The sequence below is a fragment of the Ostrea edulis genome, chromosome 10, assembly GCF_947568905.1.
Source record: "Ostrea edulis chromosome 10, xbOstEdul1.1, whole genome shotgun sequence".
In the NCBI taxonomy this organism is placed as follows: Eukaryota; Metazoa; Mollusca; class Bivalvia; order Ostreida; family Ostreidae; genus Ostrea; species Ostrea edulis.
This window is the reverse complement of record NC_079173.1, coordinates 6,788,340-6,815,096: the sequence shown is the minus strand read 5'-3', so window position 1 is coordinate 6,815,096 and position 26,757 is coordinate 6,788,340. Positions and strand designations below refer to the sequence as shown.

General features: G+C 37.4%; 1 protein-coding gene across 8 annotated transcripts in view; it reads left to right on the top strand.

Annotated features, from left to right (window-relative positions):
- Positions 1 to 24,987, top strand: part of LOC125666663 (coiled-coil domain-containing protein AGAP005037-like) — a 56,983-nt gene extending 31,996 nt beyond the window's left edge. For 5 of the 8 annotated variants that reach the window (XM_048899847.2, XM_048899846.2, XM_048899844.2 and 2 more), the window contains 14 exons: positions 4,499 to 4,697; positions 5,253 to 5,394; positions 7,707 to 7,874; positions 9,207 to 9,477; positions 9,894 to 10,059; positions 11,186 to 11,331; positions 14,261 to 14,293; positions 16,043 to 16,224; positions 16,857 to 16,975; positions 19,575 to 19,705; positions 20,063 to 20,138; positions 20,435 to 20,518; positions 22,201 to 22,342; positions 23,254 to 24,987. In XM_048899847.2, the coding sequence (XP_048755804.2) occupies positions 4,499 to 4,697; positions 5,253 to 5,394; positions 7,707 to 7,874; positions 9,207 to 9,477; positions 9,894 to 10,059; positions 11,186 to 11,331; positions 14,261 to 14,293; positions 16,043 to 16,224; positions 16,857 to 16,975; positions 19,575 to 19,705; positions 20,063 to 20,138; positions 20,435 to 20,518; positions 22,201 to 22,342; positions 23,254 to 24,594 (3,200 nt within the window). In that variant the 3' untranslated portion in view covers positions 24,595 to 24,987. The remainder of the gene's footprint in view (positions 1 to 4,498; positions 4,698 to 5,252; positions 5,395 to 7,706; positions 7,875 to 9,206; positions 9,478 to 9,893; positions 10,060 to 11,185; positions 11,332 to 14,260; positions 14,294 to 16,042; positions 16,225 to 16,856; positions 16,976 to 19,574; positions 19,706 to 20,062; positions 20,139 to 20,434; positions 20,519 to 22,200; positions 22,343 to 23,253) is intronic. The other 3 variants (XM_056151764.1, XM_048899845.2, XM_056151766.1) reach the window with 1 other exon arrangement.
- Positions 24,988 to 26,757: the final 1,770 nt, after the last annotated feature.

Here is a 26,757-nt window from a genome sequence, read left to right as displayed (position 1 = left end):
CTCAGAATCCGTCTGAAGCAATTTATCAGCAGTTAAATTCCTGGGGAGCCCCCTCTGGAGATCTCTGTTGTTGTTAATGATACTGGATGGTTTTACTTCTGAAGATGATAAGGTTCTCCTGAGCTGTCAGGTATAGGTGAGCTATTGGGATAAGGAGACAGGGGGGATGATGGAGGTCCTCTAGAGTGTGAAGAGTGGGGGCTGTGTGGAATTCCTGTAGGGGATTGTGGTATTGGGTGTGTGGCAGAATGAAATCTGGTAGGACTTCAGAAATTGGATAGGACTGAAAGTGTATGAATTGCTATTTCATGTGTTAATTATAACAGAACTTTATTTTGGGAATATGATGAAACTTGACATGTTGTACCATGACTAAGCCAAGAAATCAGTTGTTTTCATTTTAATGAAAATTTAATTATGTATGAAAAACACGGTATCATGATATTCTAATTGCTTTTCCCTTGATATTTTAAAGTTATAAGCATGTTTTCTGTACTGATGGAATTTTGATATCAACTTGCAGTTGGTTGTAAATTGTTTAATGTCCCACTAGAGAATCACTCACATGGAGACATCACCCAATGTCAGAGAGGGGCTGCAAAATTTGGCCTATGCTCAGCACTTATGGCCTTTGAGTAGGGAGGGATCTTTATCATGCCACACATGGTGTGACATAGGACCTCGGTTTTTGTAGTCTCATCCGAAGGACTGCTCCATTTAGTCGCCTTTTATGGCAAGCAAGGGGTACTGATGACCTATTCTAACCAGGATCCGCACAGGACAACTGGTGTGAAGGAGAAGCTTCAGATGTTTTGTGCCACGACATATGCCAGAAGTGGTGTAAATCAAATGTGAATTCTAAAAAGTTTCAAAGAACTTATAGTGAATTTGAAATCACAAAACTTTTTCTAAATCAACAGCATCAAAACGTATGACTGTTCAACACTTTACACCTCATTCATCATGATAAAGTAAAGACTAGACTTTCTGACATCATAGACTGCTACTTCTTCAATGAAAATGGAACACAGAAATATCATATCTTGTGATCATGCAAAAAAATTCTATGCACAAGTACTCTGGCTTTGATGTTAAAAAGATGCTGGAGTTCCTTATTGATAATATCTATTTAGTTTTTGGTGATCAGGTCTTACAACAGTCTGTTGGGATTCCAATGGGCATATATTGTGCTTCTTTATTATCTGACCTGTTTTTGTTAGCTCACTTGAGCTGAAAGTGAACTTTTCTGATTGCCTGTTGTCTGTCATTTGTCCATCCGTCTGTCCATATGTCTTTTACATTTTTAACTTCTCCAGAATCACTGGACCAATTTCAACCAAACTTGGTAAAAAGCATCCTTGTGTGAAGAGCTCTCAAGTTTGTTCAAATGAAGGGCCACACCCTATTTTAAGTTAACACCCCCAAATTGTAAGATGCCTGTCAATCAAACATTTAACAATAGATCTTAGGTGGAGTGACATCTGCAGACACTGTGATCTGGAGCTACCCAGAGAGGTGTTTTGATAACAATAACAGCCACTACCTACAGGCATTCCTTAGATCTTGAGGAAACCCAGTATATCTGAGGTTTGATAGCGTTGACCTAGCTGTCCACAACTGATATTTTCTCGCAATTTAATTGTTTTTAAAAAGACCCCTGAACAATGCAATTTCAATATAATTGTAATTTCCCCCCCTCTATATACATGAATTATAAATTACACAATCAGAAGTCAAACAATAATTTCTAAAAGTTGTAACTTATTGAAATAATTTATGTCATCAGTTTACGATACCTCTTGCATATTTATAACAGAAATTATTCATTGAGTCGATGATTGAGAGTAAGAGAGAAAGAAAGAAAGAGGGGGTGGGTGTATAATGTGTGTCAGTTACCCTTACATGTAGGAATACAACTGTTTTTCAAACACTATGATCACAGGAACTCTGCAGAAGTCCCTGAGCACTGGTATTAAACTGATGATAGTAACGATCGTTACTATCATCCCAAGATGGCGGAAGGAAATTCCGGAAAGACCACGTTTACTTATTATATCTATTTGTATTATTTATTTGCGAATGATATGTAGGCAAGAAATATCATACACTAGCAACAATTACGATCAGGTGTTATTTTATCTTTTATACGGCTCATATGAACAGAAAATTCGTCGTTGAAAAAACAGCGAGGATGATAGTAACGGAAATGAATGATGATAGTAACGTAAAACTTTCGTTACTATCATCCTCACTGTTTTTTCAACGATGAATTTTCTGGGCCAGAAGAGCTGAAATTTACATGAAAGCTTCCTGACATAGTGCAGATTCAAATTTGTTAAAATCATGGAACCCCCCCCCCCCCTTCCCCGGGAAGGTCGGGACCAAAATGAGGGATCAAAGTTTTACATGCAAATATATAGGGAGAATCAGAATCTTTGAATATGGGCCAAGGAGACTTTCAGGTGAGCAATGTGACCCATGGATCTCTTGCATTCTTATGAGGCAGAATTTACTTGAAAATTTCTACATGAGAGGAATAAAATTCTTACTGTGGTATTCAGTCAAACATTTAGATACATTGACAAAGTATTATTTAATTAACAATATTTTTTCCATTCGATATATCCTAGTGAACTTGAAATAAAGACACCAAAGAGTTTTTCACATCTGCTTCATATTTGGATATTTTATTGAACATAAATGATGAACTAATTAACAGCTTAACTTTATGACAAATGAGATGACTTCAGCTTCTTTATTGTCAACTTTCCATATTATGCAAAAAATATTTCATTGTCACCTGCATATGATGTTTATGTTTCTCAACTGATACATAAGAGCATGTTCTACATCTGATCTATTTTTAAATCAAGGCAGGCTACTGACAATAAGTTGGTATTACAGCAGTCTTGCTAATTAAGTGTCAGCATTTTGCAAATTCTGTGTATAATGATGATTTAAAATTTCTAAATACGCGGTTGAGTTAAGGCTTTCCCCATAAAATTTTTAATACCAGTGCTGTACATAAATATACTTTACCGCACTGGCACATTGAACGACGTCACAATATGAAAAATACGTCATGACGAAGGTCATGACGTACATATCTACAGTCCTTTTGTGGTTGGAAATGTCAAAATATTGTTTCGTTATTTACCACTGCTGTCAAACGGTAAACTGCAATCGCGTAAAAGTTTCTGTCAAATGGGTTATATCAATTCTCTTTGATATTGAAAAAGTTTCAATTTCTTCTTTATATAGCATACATGCTAAAGTAATATCCATATTATATTGTGATCTTGATATCGCCCCTAATCTACACGTGTAGTTACTTTCACAATGGACTTATTTGCATAAACAGGGTTTCGTACATAAAAATTTCATCATTGGCACGACACCCCGAGGTTTTTAAGTGAAAGATGTTTGATTTATGTGACATGTGATGTAGAGACTGTCAGTCTGGTGAAAAATGTATAAGAGGTCAATATGCACTTAATGATATATACATATTATTGTTTTTGTATAAAAGGGTTGTGTTTACAGAATTTGTCACAAATTGATCTGTTTATTAATGCTTTTTTCCTGACATATTTCTATGGCCCTACTTAACACAACTGCGTACATCTGGTTATTAGATTGATGCTGTCTGACAGCAATTGTTGTACACACAATTGACTGAAAATTGTAAAACTGTCTGTACTTTCACTATCACAGCCATTTTGACCGGTACAACTAATTACCCAAGAAAGGATGAAAGGACCCATAATGATTGAGAGACTCAAGTACTAATTTTTATTGATTTTGATCTATTATAGTATATAAATCAAGCTAATAACAAGTCAAGTAAGTCTTATTATGTCTATTTTTATCTAAACCACGTTAACACAGGTGTTTGATGATTTTTAATAATGATGTTAATTTGGGTAGTTAGTGACATCGATCAAAATGGCTATGATAAGTGAAAATACATGACGGTTTTACAATTTTTAGTCACTTGAAGCTATTACGGACTTCAATTTATGAATTGGGGTAAGAAATTTTATTTTAGAAATGATATCTTATGTTGCACATTCTATGTGATAGCTTGCTGCAATGCTCAAACATTCTGTTTAGTCGTATAGTGCCAGGGCCCAGCTAAAAGTCGACCAAAAAATAATAGGCATTTTTCCGAATTCATTTATATATATTGTTGTTGTACAGGTGTGACATTTCTGGTACATTGTTGTACAGGTGTGATATTTCTGATACATTGTTGTACAGGTATGATATTTCTGGTACATTGTACAGGTGTGATATTTCTGGTACATTGTTGTTGTACAGGTGTGACATTTCTGGTACATTGTTGTACAGGTATGATATTTCTGGTACATGTACAGGTGTGACATTTCTGGTACACTGTTGTTGTACAGGTGTGATATTTCTGGTACATTGTTGTTGTACAGGTGTGATATTTCTGGTACATTGTACAGATGTATATTTCTGGTATGTTTTTGCACAGGTGTGGTATTTCTGGTGGTGGGGGACCAGACAAGGAAAGCAGAACTCCCTAACGAAATCACTCACCTGGACACGGTCCGAGCTCTCTTTGTCCGCTCTTTTCCTGGGAAACTGACCATGGAGTACCTCGCCTCCCCCAAACAGAAGATTTATATCCTGGACACGATGACCAACATCTATTATCAACTAGAGGAACTACTGTGAGTCTCATCAACGACTGGTGTACAGTTCATAATCACCAAAGTGTTTGCTTGAAATACACTCTCTCACTATATCTGATCCTTGTTATGGTTTAGTTACGATTTAGTGAGTGGTGATCCTTGTTACGATTTAATGAGTAGAGAGTCTTGTAAGATTTAGTGAGTAGTGATCCTTGTTACAATTTAATGAGTAGAGATCTTTGTTACGATTTAGTGAGTATAGAGGTATTGTCAGTACCTGTAAGTCTATGATACAGTGCTGTAAAATTTTCTTATGATATATGTGAGTAGTTAATATTTTGTGTTATCAAAATCAAACATCTTGGTTTTATTTGTTACTCAGTAATCTATATGAATGAAAGTCCATGTTTAGATAGTATTGCGCTTGTGATTTTTCTTTTCAATAACTTGCTAAACGACAATTTCACAATTTCCCCAAATTAATACTCGTGTATTGTAAGAAATCTACAATATTTCTCAATACGAAAACAGCAAAATAATCTGTAAAACAATTTGAGCTGCCTTTAATCTTTTGGTTTGTAATCTGTGTTCCAGAGACATTAAGGATCGCACAGTTTTACGTTTGTATGAATCTGACAGTAAGGATCTCCAAAGAGTCCGAGATCCACCCCCAGAAGTACGGGGAAAACAGATGCAGGTCTCCAGGGAGTCCACCCCTCCCAGAATTCCAGAGCAGGTATGGCAGCAGGAAAGCAGTACAAAATATTTTGAATCATGGGAGAGGGAGGTGGTGCTGCAAACATAGAGTGTAATGAGGGGCCACAGACAGGGGGCAGGGAGGGGGGGGGGTACAAACATGAAGTGTAGTGGGGGGGGGGGAGCAAACATAAAGTGTACCCTGGCATTAATAACAGAACATTGAATGATGCAGAATTTCCTTCTATCCATCTGTCATAACATACCATAGGAAAATATTACCTATTTAGTGAAAAATTGCATTAAAAACTGAGCAAGATGATTAGAATCCTTTGAGGAATCGAATTCCTGCAGCATTACACATTGACCTGGATAGCCAGCAAGGCAACAAAAGGTAAAGGGATGTATGAATATGTGATTGATGAATAATTCATGTATTTGTGTTTCAAAAGGAACTCTGCCATTGTGATGATGTGCGAGTTCTCCTTAATTCGTTTGTGTGCTCAGTAAGCTGTTTCTGATATTTTGTACTTGGTGAGAACTATGGTCATCTAACCCTTGTATTGTGGACAGAAGATGTGTCCTTGTCCAAAAGTAGGTCAAGGTCACCATGTTAGCATTATATAACTGACCATGCCACTGTGTTTGGATTATATCTTTCAGTTTGAAAGGCCTAGAATCATGGGATCTTTTAACATGATGCAGTAGGAAATAGGGATTCTGGGGCCTTAAAGTATAGTCAGTAAAACAAACATATTAATCATACAACCGTTGACCTATAAATGACCGTTAAAGTGGGTTTGTTTCATTTCTCCTTTGAATTCCCAATATTTTGTGAATTGAAAGTAAATTTAACTTGCATATCAACTTTGAGCATTATAAAAAAAAAAACCAATGCATGTGTAAGGGGATTGTGGTAACTACATTTTCCTTTCATTTAGAATCACTTCTTAAGAATTCACAAATAAGAGACCAATATTATGCTTCCCATGGAGTTCAGATGTGAACTTGTCTTTAATGTGAAATGTCAAATTAAGGATGAATTGATGGTCATTTCCTCAATTTCTGATCTTATCGCTCCTACTACAGTTTGGGTTCAGTGCAAATTAATTACATTATTGAAACAAGATTCAGACCTTGGAATTGAAGTTGCTATATTATTCTTCTATTGCCATTGTCAGACAAGAATCACAATGGTTTTCTGACCTTAAAGGGACTGGTTCACGATTTTTGAACAAAATATTTTTTATTTTTTATGTGAAACATTAAGAATATAACTCTTTTAATGTTGACAGCCAACATTTTGACCTCCTGAATGCAAAAATAAAAGCAATATTTTAGCCTTAAATCTATGTTATGTAAACAAAGACTCGAGTCTTTTCATGTACACCAGTGAAATGTTAATTTTGTAATATAAAGCATCTTGATTTTGCATACTCACACATTTTAACTTTTAGATGACACATTTTACCTGAAGAATGCTTGAAATGTGAAAGATATAATAAACTTAGATCGATAACCATTTCTTTTGAAAATGTCGTAAACAAAAACATACCGCCATCTTTGTTTACAAAACAAAAAATGACCTCTCTAAAATGAGCTTCTGTGATGATGAATAACATTAATTTTTGTGTGAAATCTTTCAAACACATTAGACAGTAGATTCTGATCATCAAAAGTGAAAAACAAAATTTTGGTGAAAATCGTGAATCCATTCCTTTAATGTATCATCTCCTTATTTTCACTATATATTACTATACAGGGGAAAACAATCATCAAAGTTGATGTCAAATAATGCAGTGTGAAATTTTCTATGTTACCTGTATTGTCTGCCAACACCGGAAAAACTAACACATTACAGGGCATTTACCCACAAACAAGACAACCCAGAAATCCACCGGAAAAACCAACAGATCACAGGGCATTTACCCACAAACAAGACAACCCAGAAATCCACGTGTTTGTAACATGTGTAAACATTGAACCTGAGTGCACCGCAGCTACCAACACCAAATAGTTCCTTTGTAAACAACTGATTATTTGTACAAGTCACGGGAAAAAATTCCTAATCATGAGTACAAAAATTAAGAGAAAAGAGTAAGGGGAAATGAGAAAATTAACACATGAAATTTTGTTATTCTTTTAAATATACAGTTGATCTTTGATATCCTGAACACTGATATCTTGAATACCATGGATATGTCAAAGTGATTCGGAAGTCCTGTACACAGTATGCTATAAAATGGAAACAATTTCAGAAAGAAGAGCTGTTAACATCTTCATTTACATTTGATTTCATGCATGACTAGAAATAGATTGTTTAGGATTAAAATAAATGATTTCTTTTTGTAGGGTAGAAGATCTCAGACCCTGCCCACAGGCATGACTCATTCCTATCCCCCACATCAGGAAAACCAGTTTACACAGAAGGCAAAACCTGCTGACAGATCAAGGTCATTGCCGAGGGGTCAAGGACCAGACTATGGATACATCACATATCACTCCACTGACAGAGTACAGGTAAAATCACAGATCACTCCACAGACAGAGTATAGTCACATATCACTCCACAGACAGAGTATAGTCACATATCACTCCACAGACCGAGTATAGTCACATATCACTCCACAGACTGAGTATAGTCACATATCACTCCACAGACAGAGTATAGTCACATATCACTCCACAGACAGAGTATAGTCACATATCACTCCACAGACAGAGTATAGTCACATATCACTCCACAGACAGAGTATAGTCACATATCACTCTACAGACAGAGTATAGTCACATATCACTCCACAGACAGAGTATAGTCACATATCACTCCACAGACAGAGTATAGTCACATATCACTCCACAGACAGAGTATAGTCACATATCACTCCACAGACAGATTATAGTCACATATCACTCCACAGACAGAGTATAATCACATATCACTCCACAGACAGAGTATAGTCACATATCACTCCACAGACAGAGTATAGTCACATATCACTCCATAGACAGAGTATAGTCACATATCACTCCACAGACAGAGTATAGTCACATATCACTCCACAGACAGAGTATAGTCACATATCACTCCACAGACAGAGTATAGTCACATATCACTCCACAGAGTATAGTCACATATCACTCCACAGACAGAGTATAAGAGATGTAATTATACAAAGATAATTTATTCATATAGATGTAGTTATACAAAGATATTTTATTCATAGAGATGTAGTTATACAAAGATGATTTATTCACAGAGATGTAATTATACAACGATAAATTATTCATATAGATGTAGATATACAAAGATAATTTATTCATATAGATGTAGATATACAACGATAATTTATTCATATAGATGTAGTTATACAAAGATAATTTATTCATAGAGATGTAGTTATACAAAGATGATTTATTCACAGAGATGTAATTATACAAAGATAATTTATTCATATAGATGTAGATATACAAAGATAATTTATTCATAAAGATGTAGTTATATATACAAACATAATTTAATCACAAAGATGTAATTATACAAAGATAATTTATTCATATAGATGTAGTTATACAAAGATAATTTGCTGCTCCTATGTCACTATTGTGAACGTCCTGTTGAATTACTGTGGTTGGACCATGTCTTGTTGGAAACTAATTTTCGCAGTTTTCATGGTTGTGCCAGACGAGGACATCAGATGATCATTGAGTTACAGTTTTTGCCCATTAATGAAAATCATAGAGTAACTAAGTGTATATTTTAGCATAACTATGAAAATTGAATATTGATGCTATTAGAGAAATGTGGTCCTTTGTGTAAATGTGCCTTTATATGTTGCTTTTCATTATCAGTCAGCCTCGCCGGATCGTCCGAATCTTCGCCCCATTCCAGAAGACCGTCACTACCAGAATGGGATTTCCCACAATAACGAGGTCAGGCGATCTCCACCCACAAATAGGAGCCGATCAGCTGACCCGTACTACAGGGAGTTATCTCCCCCTTCACATGCAATCACTGCCCCTGGTGCACCCCCACAGACTTATGTAGCTAAAGGGGTCCGAGCTAATACCATGGTGTCTCCTCTCAGGGCAACAGGCCCAGCTCCCGCTAGTCAAGACACAAGTGAGTGGATCACTTTCTTTGTTGAAGTTTTTCTCCATTAGATAGATAAATGCATCGTAATACTGTAGATTTCTTATTTCACTCGAGTACTTAATACGACGAAATGACTCGTATATGTCATCGCGTGAACATGAATCTGTGTGTCGTCTGTTAATCAAGACTTCTTACATGTATTTTAACAACAGAGTAATTTTATTTCGTGAGTGATGCCTATCACGAAATTATGTGATAATAAATTCCTCATGTATATTCAGAAATCTACAGTATCTTGTCACAAAATTACTGCCAAAAATAAAAATACGAGAATCAAGTAGATTAATGCAACTATTGTAATAAAGGCTGATAAAGAATATTTAATCTTTATTACAAGAAACACTTGATGAAAAATATTAATTTTGCTTCCTCTTTTTGCTCAGGAAATCTCAATCGACATACACTGGCCTTCACACCTATGGAGGAGACAACGAATCACGGCAGCATGAGATCTCAAAGTTATCGCGTTCCCCCCGACCATAGCCAACACATCCCCCCAAGACCCCGGAGTGTTACCCCTCAACCCACCCCACAGGATGAGTTCACTCAGTAAGTGTCACCCCTCAACCCACCCCACAGGATGAGTTCACTCAGTGTCACCCCACAACCCACCCCACAGGACGAGTTCACTCAGTGTCACCCCTCAACCCACCCCACAGGACGAGTTCACTCAGTGTCACCCCACAACCCACCCCACAGGACGAGTTCACTCAGTGTCACCCCTCAACCCACCCCACAGGGCGAGTTCACTCAGTGTCACCCCTCAACCCACCCCACAGGATGAGTTCACTCAGTAAGTGTCACCCCTCAACCCACCCCACAGGACGAGTTCACTCGGTGTCACCCCTCAACCCACCCCACAGGACGAGTTCACTCAGTAAGTGTCACCCCTCAACCCACCCCACAGGATGAGTTCACTCAGTGTCACCCCTCAACCCACCCCACAGGACGAGTTCACTCAGTAAGTGTCACCCCTCAACCCACCCCACAGGATGAGTTCACTCAGTGTCACCCCTCAACCCACCCCACAGGACGAGTTCACTCAGTAAGTGTCACCCCTCAACCCACAGGACGAGTTCACTGAGTGTGACCCCTCTATTGGACCGAGTTCTCTTGAAATAGAAGTTGTTTTGATATTGAGGTCTCCTGTGGCTCTCTTCACAAAGTATCCTCTAATAAAGATAATCTCTCTATTTAGTATACCCTACTAGTTCACCTTTTTTGTCAGAAAAAAAAATTATATGTCAGCCTAGTTTGTTTAAGAACTGCCATGACAGCATGAAATGACCTAATTCATAGCTGTATAGGTAAACAATCAGCTGTATATTTCTGAGCCTTAGTAGAATACAAATAAAGTCCTTGTTTTTGTGAATGTTGCAGGATAATCTCATTGGTCTCGAAATGTTGTTTGAATCTAAAATCCTCGGCTAACCCTCGACTTTTATATTTCAAAACAACATTTCTTAACCTCGGAGGTTATCCTGCAATATTCCCGTATCATGTGCCTTGGCAGTGTGTTAAGTTATTCAGCCCAGGTGAGCAATTCCTGCTTGTGAGAACCTATAGATTTTGTAAAACAAAACAGCATCACAATAGGGGCAGTACCCCAATCAGAAAGCTGATGATTTTTATCAAAGCATAACTTCAATTTCCATGACAGTATTTTGTGTTGCAGATTTCGTATGGACAAGATGGAGGAGCAGATTGCTAGCTTGGCAGCGTGGGTACAGACCGCAGTGTCCAGTACCAGCAGTCGTCCAAGCAGTGTCCGTAGTAGTTCTACAACCACTCCATCAGAACCACCCAGCTCTTCTACCAGCAGTAAGTTTCCTAGCTCTGCCCTATCTCACCTCTGTTATAAGTCTAGCTCTCCTATCTCACCTTTCTTATAAGTCTAGCTCTGTCCTATCTCACCTCTGTTATAAGTCTAGCTCTCTGCTATCTCACCTCTGTTATAAGTCTAGCTCTCTGCTATCTCACCTCTGTTATAAGTCTAGCTCTGTCCTATCTCACCTCTGTTATCCTAGCTCTGCCCTATCTCACCTTTGTTATAAGTCTAGCTCTGTCCTATCTCACCTCTGTTATAAGTCTAGCTCTCTGCTATCTCACCTCTGTTATAAGTCTAGCTCTGTCCTATCTCACCTCTGTTATAAGTCTAGCTCTGTCCTATCTCACCTCTGTTATCCTAGCTCTGCCCTATCTCACCTTTGTTATAAGTCTAGCTCTGTCCTATCTCACCTCTGTTATAAGTCTAGCTCTGTCCTATCTCACCTCTGTTATAAGTCTAGCTCTGTCCTATCTCACCTCTGTTATAAGTCTAGCTTAGTCCTATCTCACCTCTGTTATAAGTCTAGCTCTGTCCTATCTCACCTCTGTTATAAGTCTAGCTCTGTCCTATCTCACCTCTGTTATAAGTCTAGCTCTGTCCTATCTCACCTCTGTTATAAGTCTAGCTCTGTCCTATCTCACCTCTGTTATAAGTCTAGCTCAGTCCTATCTCATCTCTGTTATAAGTCTAGCTCTGCCCTATCTCACCTTTGTTATAAGTCTAGCTCTGTCCTATCTCACCTCTGTTATAAGTCTAGCTCTGCCCTATCTCACCTCTGTTATAAGTCTAGCTCTGCCCTATCTCACCTCTGTTATAAGTCTAGCTCTGTCCTATCTCACCTCTGTTATAAGTCTAGCTCTGTCCTATCTCACCTCTGTTATAAGTCTAGCTCTGCCCTATCTCACCTCTGTTATAAGTCTAGCTCTGTCCTATCTCACCTCTGTTATAAGTCTAGCTCTGCCCTATCTCACCTCTGTTATAAGTCTAGCTCTGTCCTATCTCACCTCTGTCATAAGTTTAGCTCTGTCCTATCTCACCTCTGTTATAAGTCTAGCTCTGTCCTATCTCACCTCTGTTATCCTAGCTCTGCCCTATCTCACCTCTGTTATAAGTCTAGCTCTGCCCTATCTCACCTCTGTTATAAGTCTAGCTCTCTGCTATCTCACCTCTGTTATAAGTCTAGCTCTCTGCTATCTCACCTCTGTTATAAGTCTAGCTCTGTCCTATCTCACCTCTGTTATCCTAGCTCTGTCCTATCTCACCTCTGTTATAAGTCTAGCTCTGCCCTATCTCACCTCTGTTATAAGTCTAGCTCAGTCCTATCTCACCTCTGTTATAAGTCTAGCTCTGCCCTATCTCACCTCTGTTATAAGTCTAGCTCTGCCCTATCTCACCTCTGTTATAAGTCTAGCTCTGTCCTATCTCACCTCTGTTATAAGTCTAGCTCTGCCCTATCTCACCTCTGTTATAAGTCTAGCTCTGTCCTATCTCACCTCTGTTATAAGTCTAGCTCTGTCCTATCTCACCTCTGTTATAAGTCTAGCTCTGTCCTATCTCACCTCTGTTATAAGTCTAGCTCTGCCCTATCTCACCTCTGTTATAAGTCTAGCTCTGTCCTATCTCACCTCTGTCATAAGTTTAGCTCTGTCCTATCTCACCTCTGTTATAAGTCTAGCTCTGTCCTATCTCACCTCTGTTATCCTAGCTCTGCCCTATCTCACCTCTGTTATAAGTCTAGCTCTGCCCTATCTCACCTCTGTTATAAGTCTAGCTCTCTGCTATCTCACCTCTGTTATAAGTCTAGCTCTCTGCTATCTCACCTCTGTTATAAGTCTAGCTCTGTCCTATCTCACCTCTGTTATCCTAGCTCTGTCCTATCTCACCTCTGTTATAAGTCTAGCTCTGCCCTATCTCACCTCTGTTATAAGTCTAGCTCTGTCCTATCTCACCTCTGTTATAAGTCTAGCTCTGTCCTATCTCACCTCTGTTATAAGTCTAGCTCTGTCCTATCTCACCTCTGTTATAAGTCTAGCTCTGTCCTATCTCACCTCTGTTATAAGTCTAGCTCTGCCCTATCTCACCTCTGTTATCCTAGCTTTGCCCTATCTCACCTCTGTTATAAGTTGTAACTAAACACAGCTCTGTTATCCTAGCTCTATCCTATCTCGTTATAAGTTGTAACTAACACAGTATACAGCTTAAGTATATCATTGAGGGAGTCGGCATGATTTTTGTTCCCCGAGAGCAAGCCTGTTTTCTGACTCAGAGGTGAAGCCGAGGGAAATAAACTTGCTCAAGGGGAACTGGAATCTTGCTGTCTTCCTCAATGATATACTTAAATCATTTCATTATACCAATACTAACGCTAAAACCAGAATAAAATTTGATATGATGTTTAAAACCTAAATCAGTGGGAACTACTATCTATGATTGTAGTTGTTTGCTACCGTAAACTGGTTCTTATACGAGAACCAATTAACTGGTGATGCAATTCCATTTTATTGTATTCGTGATTCCATTAGGAACGCATCAGAACTTTCCAAAAAATAAAACAAAGAAGTTGTTAAATGTTCCGAATAGGTGTATATATCGAACTGACACACCTTTTTGCAGGGATTCTGTCATTTTACAGTAATTTACAGGGAATATCAGCAAAATATGTTGATTTACATTTATATAGTGAAAAATAAGTAGTGGTATAATAATGGCAGCTGAATGCTGTATCACCTGAGTAGTAAATCTGTGGCAGATGGCTTGCACACCCAGTCTTCCCAGTAGTTCTTATAGATGCATTGGTCCTCTCAACAAACCTCAAATATATAGCACTTCATCCACACTCTGTTAGTGAACTGTCATGTGACACCTGTTTCCATGGTATCCTAACACCTCCCTAAGGAGAGCTTTATATCTTTATTGTTCTAGTTGAGGAAGCCCATCTCTTGCCATGCAGTAAAGGTATATTCACCGACTGTTGTGTATTGCATGGTTATTGAAATTTGTTTTAGTGTTGTTTACACTGCGTATCAGACACGTTGGGGGCACGAGACTACGCCCCTTATCGGGTCACAAGAGTACGCCCCTCAGCGGGTCACAAGAGTACCCCCCTCAGCGTGACTTTTGATGTCACGTAGCAATAATGCAAAATGTGCGAGTTTCGCTGAACACAATAAGTTTTATGTAGTTAATTTTTGGTGTCGTTGTGAGATATATGCATGGGTGTTTTCTCCTTGTAAACATGCAAGGTCATGTTTGTATTGGTTGTGTTGAGAACTGGAGTTCTAGTTTTCAAAGTTTGTGTATATGGTGAATGTGTATTTATTATTTTGTTGTATTTATGATGAATATTCTGTTTTGTTTGCAAAATTGATGTTGTTTATGTTGATCTCTAATGTTCCCGGAATAATTGCTTTCAAGTCAATTAATAAACCCAGATTTTAATTTTACTTGATTAAAACAATATAATATACAAACTGTGCAACTCCTGAGTACATTTATTGAATTACAGTTGAACTCCGGTATCTAGAACACTGATATCTCGAATATCATGGATATGTCGAAGTGAATCAGAAGTCCCAACCACTTATTCTTTAAGTATTTTATTTACCTTTGATATCTTGAATCTTTGGATATCTGGAATTTTTTTCTTGGTCCCATCAAGTTCGAGATAACAAGGTTTCACTGTAGTTGTACATAGCACAAAACTGTCAATGAATACAGAGTCAGAATCACATATTTCCATGAGGTTAAATTTTTGTAGATTAAAGGTTAGATACCATGTTTTCATCATTTTCTTTTGTTAACTTACTAATTTTTGTTGTTTTCGCATGATTAATGAAGTGCAATTTTTGCTCATGAAGGGAGAACCTTTACCCTTCCAAGAATTTTATGTATCAATTCAACTATTTCATCAATTCAACTATATCATCAACTTACTATATCATCTAACAAATCCACAAAATTTAACATATCAATTTAACTACATTATGTAACAAATCCACAAAATTTAACGTATCAATTCAATTTCATTATCAACTCTATTATCAACTATATCATCAACTTACTATATCATCTAACAAATCTACAAAATTCACCATATCAATTCAACTACATTATGTAACAAATCCACAAAAATTCAACGTATCACTTCAACTATATTATTTATCAATTCAACTTTATTATCTTACAAATCCACAAAATTCAATGTATCAATTCAACTATATTATCTAACAAGTCCACAAAAATTCAATGTATCAATTCAAATTTATTATCTAACAAATCCACAAAATTCGATGTATCAATTCAACTATATTATCTAACAAATCCACAAAATTCAATGTATCAATTCAACTCTAATATCTAACAAATCCACAAAATTCAATGTATCAATTTAACTTTATTATCTAACAAGTCCACAAAATTTGCTGCTCATAAAAATGTTTGAAACAAAAGTAGAATGTTACGGAGGTTTTGGATTCAAAGGATTGTCTTGATTAATTATTGTCTTAAAAATTAAACCTACGTCTTGATTAATTATTGTCTTAAAAATTAAACCTACGTCTTGATTAATTATTGTCTTAAAAATTAAACCTACGTCTTGATTAATTATTGTCTTAAAAATTAAACCTACATAAACATGACAGATTTTAGGGGTATTAAAATCACATGTGGTTGCTTGTAGATTACATATTTTGTTCTGATTTAAAGGTCTTTCTGATATTTCGGGAGTTACACAGAAAAGTGTGACTAAAAATCTTACGGACGGATTTCTGATGGTAAGGAAGCAGGCCTCCGATTTAAAAGGCGATCTCCGACAAATTCGAAGACTTCATCAACTCAGCAAGGAAAGCCTACAGGAATCCATACACGAAACTATGAAAAAAATCGCAGTGAGTTTGACATTTACATATGTACAGTTAAACACGGTTACAGCAGACATGCTTATAATGAAATCCTGTTTACAGCAAAGTGATTTTCATTCCCTCAGGCCTGTAGTTTTAAAACATTGTGAATTCATTGGATATAAAAACAATTTTTATCAATTTAAATCCAATTTGAAATTGTTTGTCCCCAGCACTTTGCTCTAAACATGATTTTATTACTGTATTTTGTCAAATTTGGAATGTCTTCAAAACTTTGCTTTGCGATGAATTTTATAATGTGTATATTGTAATTTCGTTTCTTAGTTCATTTGAAATTTCTTTAATTTAGATACTGTAATTAGGTGAATATTTCCCCCAATGTTGTTTTTGTGCTTGTCCTGAATGGATGAATTCAAATTGAAATTTACTCACTACACAGAAGTAATTGAAAATGTGTTTTGGTGAATATGAAATGGGATAAAAATCATTTTATCAGTGCATATTGGTGAAAATGACCTAAGGCAAAAAATGTTCCTATAGATAGTATTCATTATTTATTATTGTGAAATGTACGAAGCTTTGATACTGTGGATTATATCTAGAACTATAGACCTATTTTTATGTTTAAGATGTTAATGATCTGATGATATTGTGAACAGACTGCCTTACGAAGCGTACCAGGAGCAGAACATCAGTTGCTACGACAACACAGGCTAGAAGCAGACGGCTCATGTCAGAAATATCTGGAGAAGAAATGCAGGGCCAACAAAGAACTGAGGTGAGCGTGAAATTGTAAATAATCTGGTTCTGTGAGGTGAGAGTGAAATTGTAAATAATCTGGTTCTGTGAGGTGAGCGTGAAATTGTAAATAATCTGGTTCTGTGAGGTGAGCGTGAAATTGTAAATAATCTGGTTCTGTGAGGTGAGAGTGAAATTGTAAATAATCTGGTTCTGTGAGGTGAGCGTGAAATTGTAAATAATCTGGTTCTGTGAGGTGAGAGTGAAATTGTAAATAATCTGGTTCTGTGAGGTGAGAGTGAAATTGTAAATAATCTGGTTCTGTGAGGTGAGCGTGAAATTGTAAATAATCTGGTTCTGTGAGGTGAGAGTGAAATTGTAAATAATCTGGTTCTGTGAGGTGAGTGTGAAATTGTAAATAATCTGGTTCTGTGAGGTGAGCATGAAATTGTAAATAATCTGGTTCTGTGAGGTGAGCGTGAAATTGTAAATAATCTGGTTCTGTGAGGTGAGCGTGAAATTGTAAATAATCTGGTTCTGTGAGGTGAGAGTGAAATTGTAAATAATCTGGTTCTGTGAGGTGAGCGTGAAATTGTAAATAATCTGGTTCTGTGAGGTGAGCGTGAAATTGTAAATAATCTGGTTCTGTGAGGTGAGAGTGAAATTGTAAATAATCTGGTTCTGTGAGGTGAGCGTGAAATTGTAAATAACCTGGTTCTGTGAGGTGAGAGTGAAATTCTAAATAATCTGGTTCTGTGAGGTGAGAGTGAAATTGTAGATAATCTGGTTCTGTGAGGTGAGCGTGAAATTGTAAATAATCTGGTTCTGTGAGGTGAGAGTGAAATTGTAAATAATCTGGTTCTGTGAGGTGAGCGTGAAATTGTAAATAATCTGGTTCTGTGAGGTGAGAGTGAAATTGTAAATAATCTGGTTCTGTGAGGTGAGCGTGAAATTGTAAATAACCTGGTTCTGTGAGGTGAGAGTGAAATTCTAAATAATCTGGTTCTGTGAGGTGAGAGTGAAATTGTAGATAATCTGGTTCTGTGAGGTGAGAGTGAAATTGTAGATAATCTGGTTCTGTGAGGTGAGCGTGAAATTGTAAATAATCTGGTTCTGTGAGGTGAGCGTGAAATTGTAAATAATCTGGTTCTGTGAGGTGAGAGTGAAATTGTAAATAATCTGGTTCTGTGAGGTGAGAGTGAAATTGTAAATAATCTGGTTCTGTGAGGTGAGAGTGAAATTTTAAATAATCTGGTTCTGTGAGGTGAGAGTGAAATTGTAAATAATCTGGTTCTGTGAGGTGAGATTGAAATTCTAAATAATCTGGTTCTGTGAGGTGAGAGTGAAATTTTAAATAATCTGGTTCTGCTGAGGTGAGAGTGAAATTTTAAATAATCTGGTTCTCGGGTTTTATTTACCTGATGAATACTTAAGCAGCAGGGAAACATCTTTTATGCACCTGAAATTGAAGTTAGGAGGCATGTAGTTTCTGATTTTTTTTATTATCACTCAGTCTGGGCCAAAAAAAAATGAATATTGCTTATATAACTATTGAATTATCAGTGAGAGGGCATTTTATGTTCACTGTAGATTCCTTATTTTACACATCAAGTACTTAATATCGCGAAATGACTCATAGATATCAAATCGCGAGAACATCAATTCACGAGTGCTTTGTTGATCAAGAGTTTTTACAGGCATTTTTGCAATATAAAAATAAAACTGAATAATTTTATTTTGCGAGTGATTCTTCGTTCGAAAGTATTCGATAATAAATTCCTCCTGATATTTAGGAATTCATTTCTCCTGATATTTAGGAATAAATTCCTCCTGATATTTAGGAATTAATTTCTCCTGATATTTAGGAATAAATTCCTACTGATATTTAGGAATTAATTTCTCCTGATATTTAGGAATAAATTCCTACTGATATTTAGGAATTAATTCCTACTGATATTTAGGAATAAATTCCTACTGATATTTAGGAATTAATTCCTCCTGATGTTTAGGAATAAATTCCTCCTGATATTTAGGAATTCATTTCTCCTGATATTTAGGAATAAATTCCTCCTGATATTTAGGAATAAATTCCTCCTGATATTTAGGAATAAATTTCTCCTGATATTTTAGGAATAAATTCCTCCTGATGTTTAGGAATTAATTCCTCCTGATATTTAGGAATTAACAGTAGTGGATGTAGTTTTTGTGATGAAGTCTTTCCAACGATGGAATGTAAAACACTAGTAACTTTATTTGTAGAAGTTTTTGTGTTAAATCTAAATACATATGTGAACCGTGTTAACTAAATGAAGACCAAAATTACAAGGAGTTTGAAATCTTGTGTGTACAATGATTTACCAGCGGTCTAATGTCATTTCTGAATCTTGCATTCATCAGTGTACTGTCCTTGTCAATGTAGATTTGAAATGCCAACAGTTTGATGTCCTTCATTATTCATCATTGAAAGGCAGTGGGTAAAATGCATGGCTCTGTCAATGAAACGGAGAGAATGTGTTTAATTCTGTAATTTGAAAGGGAAAATTTAGACACACTTGTAATTACATGTATTTCCCTTCAGAATTAAAAACATATCGGAATTTATTGATGCATTAAGTTATAGTTCTGTGCTAATATTCCAGTGATTTAGAGGGTGCAGTGGAAGAGCTGAGAGAGGACGTGATTTCCCGTCAGTGTAGAGTCAACATGTCGGATGTAGAGGGCATGGCGCTGATGCTGAGTACGGTCACCAAAACGTTTGGAGATCTCAAAGGTACAGCCTCTAAAGATTGGTAACAAAAAATGAAACTGTTCCCATACTAAGCACAGAAAGGTTGTTCTCTCATTCTGTACATCACATCACTAGAGAGGATGTCGTGATTGTGTTCTCTTATTCTGACCTTTGACCCTGTTCTAGAGAAACGGGTACCACAACTTCTCCTTACTTCCTGTTTTTTCTCTGACTCTCGTTTGGCAAGCCTTGTATGTTTTTTGAATTGAAAAAAAATGCCACCAACCTTGAGTTGAAGGAAAGCTGGTAGAAAGTTACAGAGGAGCATTTCAAAATAGTAGCAATGACATTATTCCTCTACTAAGTACAAGTATTCTGACAGTGTTGTACTTTTTGCAGCTGGTTTTCCAGACATGCAAAAGGATCTGAAGCAAGTGATGGCAGGGGAGATGGAGGTGGTGGTTAATGAAGAAAGGTCAGTGTTAGTGATTGGACGAACAAACTAAACTGCCGTCAAATCACTTCATCCATCAGAACTTTATAAACGTGTGCAACAAAAACAGTTGGTTTTCTAGTTTCTTGACCACTTCATTTATATGTCAGTAAGTGGTTGTCATGACAACCATAAACTTCACTAAATGTCAGCTCAAAACATATAGTTTTTCTATTGTAGATCATTTTTTTGAGAGACAAGTAAATCTGAAAAACAACAAATTGGGTTTGAGAAATTCTGGTATATGTTTGTTGACTTTCTATTCCAACTGTCAACAGGTTTTTGAAAGAAGAGCCGGAGGTGATAGAAGATGCCCTGAAGCGATGTAAACGTTTGACTGGTACCTTATTCACTCTCAAAAGGTAAATGTATTATGTAGTTGTCTGGTTCCCAGCTTATTTGTGAGACGTAGGCATCATTGGTGTATGTATATCTCTAGTTTACTCAGATAGGGTACAGGAAAAGTTAGGTATTTTTCTGATTTCATTTTATCCCCCTCAAAAAAAACTTTGGTAAATAGAAGATCTGTCAGTCTGTCTGTATGTCCAGGCCATGACTCTGTAACAAGAGAAGCTCACATTAAGTAAAATTTTACAAAAGTGTCGACCCTTAATCAAGGTCATTTGGACAAGGTCAAGATCAGGGACTGACCGCACAAGATCTTCATCAGGCTATAACAGTGTAATACAGGGATTGTAGAAAATGTAAATTCTTACTACCGTAAAAAAAGATGTTCAAAATAAGGAAGATTTTGTTTTAGACAGGTGGGGTGTTATGATAACAGACTTTGTTTTAGACAGGTGGGGTGTTATGATAATAGACTTTGTTTTAGACAGGTGGGGTGTTATAACAGACTTTGTTTTAGACAGGTGGGGTGTTATGATAATAGACTTTGTTTTAGACAGGTGGGGTGTTATGATAATAGACTTTGTTTTAGACAGGTGGGGTGTTATGATAACAGACTTTGTTTTAGACAGGTGGGGTGTTATAACAGACTTTGTTTTAGACGGGTGGGGTGTTATAACAGACTTTGTTTTAGACAGGTGGGGTGTTATAATAGACTTTGTTTTAGACAGGTGGGGTGTTATAATAGACTTTGTTTTAGACAGGTGGGGTGTTATGATAATAGACTTTGTTTTAGACAGGTGGGGTGTTATGATAACAGACTTTGTTTTAGACAGGTGGGGTGTTATAACAGACTTTGTTTTAGACAGGTGGGGTGTTATAATAGACTTTGTTTTAGACAGGTGGGGTGTTATAATAGACTTTGTTTTAGACAGGTGGGGTGTTATGATAATAGACTTTGTTTTAGACAGGTGGGGTGTTATAATAATAGACTTTGTTTTAGACAGGTGGGGTGCTATAACAGACTTTGTTTTAGACGGGTGGGGTGTTATGATAGACTTTGTTTTAGACAGGTGGGGTGTTATAACAGACTTTGTTTTAGACAGGTGGGGTGTTATAATAGACTTTGTTTTAGACAGGTGGGGTGTTATAATAGACTTTGTTTTAGACAGGTGGGGTGTTATAATAATAGACTTTGTTTTAGACAGGTGGGGTGTTATAATAGACTTTGTTTTAGACAGGTGGGGTGTTATGATAATAGACTTTGTTTTAGACAGGTGGGGTGTTATGATAATAGACTTTGTTTTAGACAGGTGGGGTGTTATGATAATAGACTTTGTTTTAGACAGGTGGGGTGTTATGATAACAGACTTTGTTTTAGACAGGTGGAGTATTATAACAGACTTTGTTTTAGACAGGTGGAATGATCAAATAATATTTACATTTCCGATGTTTTTGCCTTTGATATTCTTACGAATTGTAATGATAGCCATTTCCTCACAAATGCAAATAATGTTTGTATGAATTCAGATAAATTAAGTATGTAGAATTTAATGTATGGTAATTCCAACAGAAATGAAAGCAAAATGTAAATATAAAAAATAAATTTTAGTTTTGAAAAAACATGAAGACATGAACTGCAACACCACTTTGAACGTGTTGCTTTGTTTGTAATGGTGTGTACTGTCATTCTCTGCAGGTTGGCATCGGTTCAACAGCATCGAGCTCCTCAGGTACCCACTGTCGGAGGAAGGATTCCGTCAGACGACGAAAAGCGGGCTTTATTGGAGAACATCAAGGCCATGGTGCCAGACCACCAGACTCGACTGATGAAACTTGAGGTATGTACTGTCTGTTTGTGCTGGTATGCCATCTTCACATCATCGGCTTCATTCTACACTCTTAGCAAGATATGTCAGCTTAATGGAATTGATAGAATTATAGTACACCTGTGTAAAGAGGACGGAATATTGTATTGTTATTATGAATGGGGGGCATGAATGTTCGCTGTGAATAAGATCCAGATTATATCAGAATTATTATACTCCCCGCAACAAGTTGTGGGGGGGGGGGGGGGGGGGGGGGGGGGGGGGGGGGTATACTGGAATCTCGGGTTGTCCGTCTGTCTGTCCGTCCGTCCGTCTGTAGACGCAATGGTTTCCGGGCTCTAAAGCATTATCCTTTCCATCTACCGTCACCGTATCATATATATGGACTACCCATGGGATGAAGATGTTCCCTATCGATTTTGGGGTCAAAAGGTCAAAGGTCAAGTGCACTGGACATTGAAGTAGCAATATGGTTTCCGGGCTCTAAAGCGTTATCCTTTCCACCTACAGTCACCATATAATACTTATGGACTAGCCATGGGATGAAGATGTTCCCTATCGATTTTGGGGTCAAAGGTCACGCGCACTGGACATCGAAGTAGCAATATGGTTTCCGGGCTCTAAAGCGTTATCCTTTCCACCTACAGTTACCATATCATACATAAGGACTAGCCATGGGATGAAGATGTTCCCTATCGATTTTGGGGTCAAAAGGTCAAAGGTCACGCGCACTGGACATCGAAGTAGCAATATGGTTCGGTTTGTCATGCCATTTGTTTTTTACACTCAGAAAAGAGGTAGTTTATACCTATTACCAACACCCTTTGGGAGATTGGGGTAAGCGGGGGGTATTCTTAGTGAGCATTACTCACAGTACCTCTTGTTATTTTACACGTCAGTTTACCGTAATTATTTGTTTGCAGGCAGCAGATGCATCCCGACAACGAAAGAAAAAAATCATCACACAACAAGAAGCTCTCAAGTTTGGAAAGTCCCTGGAGATTGCTACTCGTCTGCTGAAACCCAGCAGCAAGGAATCTGTGTCGTCTGCTTCAGATGGAGTGTCTGACATCCAGTCTTCAACAGCTACCTCAGTCCCGGCCAAATCCAACACTGCAACATCATCAGCTACCTCAATCCCTGTCACCAAATCCAATACTGCAATGTCATCAGCCTCATCCTCATCTGGTAACCTAACAACTAAATCCCCAGCTGCATCATCATCAGAATCCTCTGCTGCCAAGTCATCTTCTTCTCGAGAAGTTTCGGAAAATCAGAGTCAGGAGTTTGTTAATCGAGAAGAAGACTCCCATCCACAGGGAGCTCATTTAGCGAGGAAGAAAGATGCTGCCAGAGCAGCGTTTTTCAGTTCAATGACTACTCCCCCAACCTCACCTTCACCATCAGAGGAGCTGGAATCGTACTCGCCACCAAGACCGTTAATGGATTATACAGTGCATATATTACAGACGAAGGATTCCAGTACTGGTGAAACTCAGTACACTGTGACGGATGGACAATATTCACAGGCTTCTCATTCATCCGCGACCGCTCAGTTAGTTTCCTCCACTACCACTGCCACATCGACAGGAAGTAGTTCCGCTTCACTGGATACCAGATTAAGTTTGACAAACATTCCAAGAATCTCCTCTGTTGTTAAGTCCACAGAGACTGTAGAATCATCCAAAATCAGTAGAAAACTAAGGACCTCTACACCTATAACTAGCAGAGACAGTGAAAAAGCACCGTCAAAAATTCCTAGTCTTCGAAAGGATGGACACAGTGAAAGTAGTGGTGGACCAGATGTAAGGCCTAAGAAAATACCGCCCCCACCACCCCCAAGGAAAAGCAGCCGTTTACCGAGCCCAGGAATGAGAGTGGACACAGAAGTTTCTCAGAATGGCTCGGTGTCTCTGGTGTCCTCTAAGCCTGAACTTCAGCCGAAAGACATTTCAATCCTCGGTGGGCATCAAATGCAAGTCAAAGACTCTGGAATCGGTACCTCCACCCCAAAATCCAACATTCTTCCAAAGCCCTCCAGTAAATTTGACAAAGGGATCATCGAAGCCATAGCTATCCAAAACAAAGAAAGTGGGACAAAACCCGAGTCTCATGACCCGAGGTTATTAGCAGAGGAATCACAGGGGGCCAGAGCCAAAATACCCCCTCCCAGCAAAAAACCCAAACCACCCCCTCCTCAACGGAAATCTAGTCTCTCTCAGTCCGAGGAAAGGTCGCAGATCCCAAAGACAGAAAAGGAGTAGGGGCCTCCATGATTGAATACATAGGTGCTGATTATAGACCCTGCTTGCATTCATGTTTTTGACATCTTTCTCCAGTATTTGTGCTCAATGTGTTCTATCCAAGAATTCATTGTACTGAATTCAGTGAGTCCACCTCTACAAGATGTCAAGTTATAGCTTTAAAGACTGTGCAGTGTTGCTGATGAAGTCATATCTACCTCCTGTTAATGATGGCACTGCTGTTCACATCTAGTCAATTTCCTGCAAAACTGCAACGTGGTGTCTAGAAAATTTTGATGGTTGTGTTTTGTGCATGCTTACTATTAAGTTATTGAATTTGGATGAACGAATCAATAGCTGATCTTGTGAATTTTTCATTTTGATGAGAAAATGAAAGTAAAATCTTAAATGTGACTCTGCGTTGTTTGATCACTCTGATAGCTGTCAAAAAAGTATGGGTCGTTTTTAGCAATATACTGACTGTCATGAATTCTATTTATAGAAAGATACCCTCCTGTTACTATTTTTGTGGTGTGACAAAAACTGGCATGCCTGTATGGTCTTGAAATTGTTCAGATGACCACAGGAAAGAAACATGCTACACATGGTCACAGTAAACTTTGCTACATAGTGTGAAACTTTTTCTGGTTGAAAGCTACATCATAATACTAAACTTTTATGTTTTCCCTAATGACCTTCACATTCTTCAATTAATCTCTGATCAAGGTCAGTTACACATTCCTCAAGTCATAAGCAACATGTGTTATAGATCATCTAGTCTCTCTGTAGTGAACATAAGCAACATGTGTTATAGATCATCTAGTCTCTCTGTAGTGAACTTAGGACCCAGACAAGAATAAACTTTTAAATGACCTTGACATTTACCAAATGACTTTGGGTCAGAATGCATAAGCAATGTTTATGTTAAGTGTGACTATATGCCTTTTCTCTAATCACGTGGTCCTGCTCATGATTCCTGATTTTTTTTTTTGCGACGTTGACTTACCGTATATACTCGCCTATAAGTCGGATTTTTTGGCATTAAAAATTGGTCCAAAAACTCTATATCCAACTTATATGCGAGTCCTAAGAAGGTTAGCATTTTCTGGACAGCGTTGTGTAGAGTATTTTTAAACAACTTCGTACTCCGACGATTATCATGATCGACATTGACTGGACCTATTATATTCATGTATTCTAGGATTATAAATTATATGCATAAAGTACAAGTATTTGCATATTTTAGTGATTTTATTCATCTTTTAGTGTATATTATTGAAATGATTTGTGGAGAAAATGAATAAATAATAGTGCATTTCACAAAATATTATTAGAAAACAGAGATGAAAACGTTTGAGCATTGATTAGAAATTGTCATCCGATTCTTGAAAAAAGTTATACCGACTTATAAGCGGGTCAATGGCAAATTCCTCTAAAATAGCCTACAAAATCTACAATCGACTTATAGGTGAACCGACCTATAGGTGAATATATATATGGCAGTCCAAATGACCTTGGAATGGGGTTGGAACAAAATACCATGTTAAAGAGGTTTGCACCTGAGGTTTAAGTATTGTCATATTTTTTTTTTTAAAAGTATATTTTTAATTTCTACATAAAAAATGGGGGCCATGGTGCTTGTTATTGAGCTAGTACAGTGTGTTAAACTTATCTGTTTGCACTTAAAATTTACTTGTGATTTGTTCACATAAAGTTGATTTGTTTGTTAGTGTCAACGCAATGTGAGCAACACAAATCAACCATTACATCAAATAAGTGCATACTCATGTCTTCTACAATTTAATTAAAATCCGACTTCTTAGATCTGAACCATATATGCTACAGTTACGCAGAATGTACAGCGTGGATCTAAGAATTGGTGTCTTAATTCTTACAATATAGATGTAAAACAAACCCACTGGCCTTTATGGTCACTTGAAGAATAATATCTTGAGAACCCTTTGCTCGACATACATCAGACTTTGTACAGTAGTGTGCCCCAAAGAGTAGATGGCCCACATTGATTTTCAAGTCACAAGGTCATGACTATTTGGCAATGTCTGCTAAGTATCTCAAACTTATTATTATGGTTGCCTCTGATAAGTAGAGAACACAAATTTTTCACTGTCACTACAGACATTCTTAGTTTTTGAATTAATGATTTTTTTCGTAACCCCCCCCCCC